Genomic DNA, 7,938 nt, shown 5'->3' on the forward strand with positions numbered 1-7,938 from the left:
AAATGTGCAAGCAAAGAAACCTATGAAAAAAAAAACACTTTATCATTCTTGTTCTATTTTTTTTTTCAAAATTATAAAAAAACTTGATGATGTCACTTGGGAAGCCATGAGTCTCTTTTTATTATTTTACTACATATGTTATTTGAAGATATATATATATTCTAAAAAAAAGAAAAAACTTTTTTTTCTAAGTATATATAAATATGGTATGAAATTTTTTTAAAAAAGACACATAAAAATACAACCAATAATGGTAGAGATATTTATTGGACATAAACAAAAACCAGAAAAAGTTCTCAAATGTAATTCAACATCATCAATGAGGGCTGGCCATCTACCTCAACGCTCCTCCAACTCTGTCTTATTTATTTATTAATTATTAATTAGTATTATTAATTATTATTTTAATCCACTTAGTTTTCTATAAAAACCCCTTCATTTTTCTCTTATTGGAGATCCATAACTCTCCTCATCCCCCGGCGCGCGTCCATAGCTTCCTCCATGGATCTCTCCTCTCACCTCCAGCTTCTCAAAGCTCAGCCTTTATGGCTCCTTCTCCTCTCCTTCTTTGGCCTCTTCTACATCCTCAAGCTCTCCTTCTCCTTCATCCTGTGGTTCTACTTGATCTTCCTCCGTCCCGCCAAGAATCTCAGGCGCTACGGCTCCTGGGCCATCGTCACCGGCTGCACTGAAGGCATCAGCAAGTCCTTCTCTTTCCAGCTCGCCCGCAAGAGACCTAACCTCGTCCTCGTCGCCCGCAACCCAGACAAGCTTGCCGCCGTCTCTAATGAGATCCTTGCCAAGTACCGTAAGGTTCAGATCAAGACTATGATCATTGACTTCTCCGGAGACCTTGATGATGGCATCAAGAGACTCCTGAAGACGATTGATGGGTTGGATGTTGGGATTCTTGTGAACAACGCTGGGATCTCCTATCCCTATGCCAAGTACTTCCATGAAGTGGATGAGGGAGCTTGTGAAGAGCCTCATCAAGGTGAATGTTGAGGCGGTGACGAGGGGTCACGCATGCCTTGTTGCCCGGGATGTTGGAGAAGAAGTGCGGCGCTATTGTAAACATTGGTTCTGGGGCTGCTACTGTTCTTCCTTCTGAGCCGCTTTACGCTGTCTATGCGGGCACCAAAGCGTGAGTTTTTTCTTACTTTCTTCATGAATCATGGGCATTGACCTATTCCCTCTCTTCATTGAAATTTTCTTTTCTGATTTTTTTTTATAAGTCTAGGTTGAATTTCTTGTGAGTTTCTAGGAAATGATTTCAATTGAAGTAAATTTGAGTTCTAGAAAACAAGGAAAAAAAGAGTTTTTTTTTTCTAGTCAAAATTTTCAATTCCTTTGTTCCGTGCTTATTGACCTGCATTTCTTTAAGAAGAGTAATCATGTGAGTCTTGTTTTTGTGGTTGTTGATTAGTCTTCAATTTCTACTTGGTATCACTTGTGTAGGAATGATGTTTGGGATTGATTTATTGTATGGAACTTTAAGCTTGGTTATGTCTTTCCTCAGGTACATTGATGAGTTCTCTAAATCCCTTCATGTTGAGTATAAGAACAAGGGAATTGATGTGCAGTGCCAGGTTAGGTTCTTCCTTGTTTGCCCATTTACTTTTACTTGCAATTTCTTTTCTGTTCATCGGTAACTAATGCATATCTGGTGAGCTGGAAGCTGTGAACATGTAGATCTATTTTGTTTATTTATCTAGAGCAAGTTTGAGTTAAACTATTGTGATATTCCTATACCAATAGTCAAATTGTTGTGGAATCCTGTTGTCTGTAATTCATCTCAGTTGCGGTGCCTTGCTTTCCTTAGGCATAATCAGTTGTAACTGAGGGGTTTAAGATCTTATTTTGATTTTTGCCTTAATGATATGAGTAAAATTTATGTTGTGAGTTTTACAAATAAAACAAATGTTCATATTGTCTTTGGAAGTGATTATCAATATCTGACCTCTGTTCATGCTTGATGTTGGCCCTCAATTTACATTTTATCTTATCTCATCTATAATTTGACAATTTTAGGTATTCTTTTAGTTTTGCTTCCAGTCGTTTTTATATATAGATTGGAACAAACATTTATTTCAACACATGCTTTTTCGTATGTTAGGGGAAGAGACTAAATCTGTCATGAGAACTGCATGCTTATTGAACCACTGTTGCTGAAACCAAACAAAAAAACAGGGATGACAATAATAGGGGCCTCTTTTAGAAGAAACCTAAGCATGCGGTGTTGTGATTTGTTCATTTTTTTTATTCATATGTGGAAACTAAATGCTACTTTTATGGTTCATAATATATAATATGGATTATTTGAAACCCATATATTTAATGTATATATATATACATGCTTAATCCTCATCATTAAGGTTTTCCTTGCTAATGATATTTTGAGAAGCTGTACCTCATACTAGCGATTATGACAAAACTTCTTGTGGTGAAAAAAAAATTCTTTGCATTTGATTTGAAGAATTTTTTATGATTTAGGACTGCCATGACTATTTTACAAATGCTACCTAGTATTAAAAAGTCTTGCATTTTATCCTTGTGGAAATTGAAGCAAGCTCATCTGTGGGTAATCTTAAGAGTGTGAGTTTTATTGTCTTGGAATATAATGTTCATATTCATACTTACTCAAAAGTAAAAAAAATAAAAACTCTGGAAAAGTGAAACTCATCAGTGGACTTTCCATCTAAAGTTTGCTTTTATGCCCTTGATTTTACTTGAATACTAATGAGCTTGAGCTTTGATAGTATATAAACTATGTTCTCATTATGTTTTATGTTTTAATAAGCGGCATCTTTGCCAACCTACTCAAATGTATCGAATGCCTCTTAGTTTTTGTTGTTTTCTGTTGCCTTATACATTAACTTGATACTTATTCATGCAAACAGTTGCCTTTATATGTTGCGACGAGAATGGCATCCATCAAGAGGGCCTCCTTCTTTGCGCCATCATCAGATACATACGCCCGATCTTCCGTAGCATGGATAGGCCTTGGATCAAGTTGCACACCATACTGGCCGCACTCCGTCCAGTGGTGCTTCGTAGCAATGCTGCCAGAGAGTGTTGTCAATAAATGGCGTCTTGGATTTTGCCTTAACATCCGTAAAGAGGTCTGCTCAAGGAGTCAAACAAAGAAAAGCCCTTTGATCTATATTGTTCAAGATATTTATCTAGTTCAGTAACTTGTTGTTCCTAATACGATATGGATCGACACTCTTTGTTTGAAGGGTTGTTTGTAGTCTTTGGAAGCGGTATGAAGATCAGAGAAAAGGTCCTATGGTTGGAAGATTTCTTTGGATTTCTTTTTTTGAGTTATAGCTATCAAGTATGTAGAACAGGGAATTTGATTCTTCTTATTTGGGTCTTTGGATTTGGTCACAATCCTTGGAGTTCAATTTGATGAGTTTTTTTAGTGGTAATTCTCTTACTGTCCATCTGTTGATGTTATTCTTTTTATAATAAGATTTTTTTGGGGAAACAGTGGTTTAATTATGGGAACATTGATTTGTTTGACTATGTGCAGGGCTGCTAGGGTAAAGATTATACTTTTGCTCTACATATAAACCTTTAAGCTACCCATATTTAGAAGTTTTTTTCTTTTCATATTAATCCTTGTAAAAAAATCGTCAATTTAGTTAAAAATCTGCCATCAAAAAAACATAATTTTTAAACATAATTTTTGTTTCGTTTGTGATTTATTTTATGTTTGTTGTTTTTTTGTTTTTTTAACAAAATTTTTTTGGAGGAAAAGGATTAATAGAAAGGAAAAACAATATAGATATTATATGGGCTAGCCTTCAAACGAAAATAACAATTTTGTCCTTAACAAAATTTTAAAAAGTTAATATCATCTATGGTTTTTAGCTAAAAAAACATACAGTTTTAAAAGGGATTTGTCTTGCTTTATAAAATTGTAAGTCTGTTTGATACTCAAAATTTTTAGATACATGAAAGCACAACTTCACTTGTTCCTTATTTGATTTGTAAAAGGTTGGAAGTACAGCATAAGGCAAAGTCAGAGTATATGTACAAAACCTCGGTACAAAAAATTTATCATGGTACAACACAACTAAAAGACTAGACTACTTTTAATAAACATTAAAAAAATTACAATAATGTATTCACATCCCACGATGCCATTTCCCCTAGTTTTGAAACTAAAGGGATTACTCAGATTCAGCCTATTAAAAATCTAACACGTGTCGTCAAATTACTGATAGAATAAAAAAATTAATATCATATAAAACACGTGTCGAAAATATGATAGAGTTAAAAGCGTAGGTATCCCTAGTTTTGAGAACCGAGGGAGATAGGGGATCTTCGCCTTCTTCTCTTTCTTCGTCAATCTCCCTTTCTCATCTTCATAGTCTGATCTCCCACTCCCTCAATCTCCCTTTCCTCCTCTTTTTCTCCTATTTTCCTTTTCTTATTTTTTTGCTCCCTCGTCTCTCTAAAATTTTTAGGGACATTTTTAAAAATTTTTAGGGTTTTCTAAAGGACTCTCAAAGAAGAGATTGATTAAAAAATTCACACTAAAAAAATTACGCGTTGTTGAGATTATAGGTTTAATTATATTTATGATTGATTTATAATTATTTTTGTCATATTATATAGTTTCTTGATGGTATTTGTGTTTTCATATTAATTTGAATAATATATAATTTTTTAATACAATAAAGATGTATTTTAATCTAAATTCATATTTGATTTTTATACAATATAAATAAAAGTGAGAATTATCGATATCTTAAAATTAAAATTTTAAATCATAGAAATTAACATAATTTGTTTTTATATTTCTATCTAAAAATTAAAAATTTAAATTGTATTATATATTTTTCATATTGATGCACATAATATAAAATAATTATATTTTTAATAAAAATATTTATGAAAATTTATTGTTTGGTTCCATGATATGTTACAAATTAATTGTTATATTTAAAGTTTGGTTGGCAACTCAAATTTTTTTACAAATTAGTACATATAGTATTAAAAATTTATAATTTTAGAAAATCATATTTATAAATTTTATTATTTAATCTCTCTACATTTTGTAAATTTGTTTATATAGTAAAAACACTGTAAAAATTATTTTTTTGGATCCTTATTTTCTTTAAATTAGTGTATATAATATAAAAATATAATTATGATTTAATAAGATTATTAATTATAAATTAGGTTATATGGATTATAGATTGTAGTATATTTAATAAGATTATAGAGTAACAAATTTTATTGTTTAGTGGATTGACATATTAACTGAATTTATCATCTATTTTTAGTAATATAATATATTTTTTCTATATTTTAAAAATTAAAAAAAAATACAATTATGATTTAATAAGTTGATTAATTATACAAAATTTAATTAGGTTAATATTAAAATTGAAAAAAAAATTTGAAATTTACTTGTGAAATTGTTTATTGTAAAACAAACATAAGACAGTATAAAAGGTATTAGAAGTAATTTTACAATAATTTGTCTAGTACTTGTAGAAATCAAACAAAGAACAGTACAAAAATTTTTGTGTTGTACTTAGTTACACATCAAACACACTCATTTATTTTTTTAAATTTCCCTAAAATTTTCTAATATACTACATTCTAGATGAGTTATAAGCATGGATATTTATAAATAAATTTCTTACTCTTAAATCCACAGCCATATATTGGAAAACAATAACATGAAAGGTATTAAAGAAAGAAAACTAGCATTACAGGAAAGGCAAAAGAAGATGGTAAAAAGGCAAGAAACCCAAAAGGGCCAAAATCCTATGCGCATCAGAGTGATCTTTTTTCCAACCGGGTTTAATAGTCTTTTATTAACCTAATTGTGAACTCATGTCCCAAAAAAAATATATATATTTGGCATTTGAAAATTCGAAGGTCAAAAAAGTCACTCCCAAAAAAAAATGCTCTCAAGTCAGTTCTTATGCAGTGGTGTTTGTAACTGAGGGATGGAGCAACGACAAGTGCTCTATTAATAGTCGGGTTTTTATTAAAATTTTTTACAAGTTGTGAGAAATTTAAATTATGGTGAAAGTATATTTCTAGAAGTGTAGATAATAATTGTGTGTAGGTGGTCAGTATCTATGTGTACATGAGCTCGTCCCCACAAAAAAATTGAAGCAAAATACCTTTCTTTGTTTATTTATTTTTTATATAGCACCTGGCATAATTCAAGTATTATAAATCACCCCTTTTTGAGGCGGTATTTCATTTTCTTTCCAAATTTCAAGTTAAGTGTTGGTATTCGTTCAAACTAATGATGTGTGACTTGCGCACATTCAACCAAAATAAACAAAACAAAACAAAAATAATATCTATTATAAATCAGCATTTTTGTTATACTTATTTATTTATTTATTTAAAAATCCATATTATATGGGTTTATATTGCAAGTAATCATCTTGCTCAAACTTTTGTTAAATATTGAGAAATAATATATATATATATATATTTATTTATTTATTTTATTTTGATATTACAAAATATATTTTACAAACACTACCATTTTATACTTTTTAAAGGCCATACTATCCAAAAATAATTGGCCATAAAATAAAAATAATGGCAAACATTATTCAATTGAAATAAATTTTATTTATGACAAAAGTCATCTTAATTTATTACTATGTTATAATTAAAAGCATCTAAGTGGCTGACTAACAGGATGTTATTTTTGGGCCCTAAAACAATAAAAAGTGACACATTTATCAAAAATAAACTAATAACCTTTTTGTATATATATTATAGTGGAAATTGCCAGCCTCTAAGTTTGCGATATTGTCAAAAAATACAGTTAGTTTTTGCAATCCCAAAAACACCCTTCTTTTTTTAAAACTCTATGTTTTTTTCAAACCCCCAAAAGCATGTAGCGGATGTCAGCGGAGTGATTTTTCAAATTTTATAGACAAAAAAATGCCCTTGCATGGGGAGTCGTGAGTGCTGACCCGTTTCAGTGATATGAGAGGAAGTGGGGGGTTTCAGTAGGGGTAACCCCAAGAGGCAATTCTTGGAGCCGTTTACTTGTTTTTCTCGACTCGCGTCTTGACTTTTCCATTTCAAAGGTGTCTCGAAGTTGTCTCTATCAGTGTGACCTACTGTAATTCTGACTTTTTCCCTTTCCAGCGGTATCTCGAAGGAGAAGTCCCAGCTCTAGTAGTTGGCATTTCATCGGGTTTGCAATCTAAGGTATTGAGTATGGTTTTATGTTAACTATTACATTCTAAAGAAAGATTTATCGGTTTTTGTTTTGTGCTTACATTTTTTTGTTGGAAGATATTGAAAGTCTGCGAGGGATTTCTGGTGGAGTTTTGTTAGTCTGTGAGTGATTTTTTTGGCTAGGGTTTTTGTTTTGTTTTTGCATTTTTAGATGCAGTATACACTATCGAAATAGTTTTTCGATTGTTATGATTTAATGTAATATTATATAATGTCGTTTCCCCTTTCATTTTGATATGGTTGCGGTTTTACTAAATGAGGGTTTTACGTTTAAGAAATGAGATGTTCTGAGTTTAAATTTTGTTGTCTCTGTTTAATAAACTAGGTCTCTATTTAACAATTAATATCTCAGTTTAAGAACTGAAGGTTACCGTTTAAAACCTTATATTTCCGCTTAAACATTTTGTGAATCTTTGCATGTTGAATGTGTTGTTATTATCGCGAGACTTGTGGCTATAATGATCGGCCTAGTTAATGGGCGATGCTATTTGACACGGTAGTGGAGACCTTAGGTGAATTGAAAGATAACATGACCCCTCGACCTTTGGGAGATCATCCAGAAGGACTACCGTTTCTCGACGTTAGTTTGGTGGAAGATATATACCAAGAGAGGGACCTTCTTGATTCTCTATTGCGAAAAGTGCGATGGCGCGCTGATAAATTCGAGGATCGGGAAAGCTGCTGAGTTTCGAGGGCCTC

At 31.6% G+C, this 7,938-nt stretch overlaps 1 protein-coding gene across 1 annotated transcript; it reads left to right on the forward strand.

The window, feature by feature from the left end:
* The first annotated feature begins 469 nt into the window (after positions 1-469).
* Positions 470-3,194, forward strand: LOC120259960 (very-long-chain 3-oxoacyl-CoA reductase 1-like). Its single transcript, XM_039267412.1, is given in 5 exon segments — positions 470-969; positions 971-1,018; positions 1,020-1,144; positions 1,520-1,589; positions 2,901-3,194. Coding segments are annotated over 5 exon segments (1,005 nt in total). The 5' UTR covers positions 470-501.
* The last annotated feature ends 4,744 nt before the right edge of the window (positions 3,195-7,938 follow it).

Source organism: Dioscorea cayenensis, chromosome 5, assembly GCF_009730915.1.
Source record: "Dioscorea cayenensis subsp. rotundata cultivar TDr96_F1 chromosome 5, TDr96_F1_v2_PseudoChromosome.rev07_lg8_w22 25.fasta, whole genome shotgun sequence".
Lineage (NCBI taxonomy): Eukaryota > Viridiplantae > Streptophyta > Magnoliopsida > Dioscoreales > Dioscoreaceae > Dioscorea > Dioscorea cayenensis.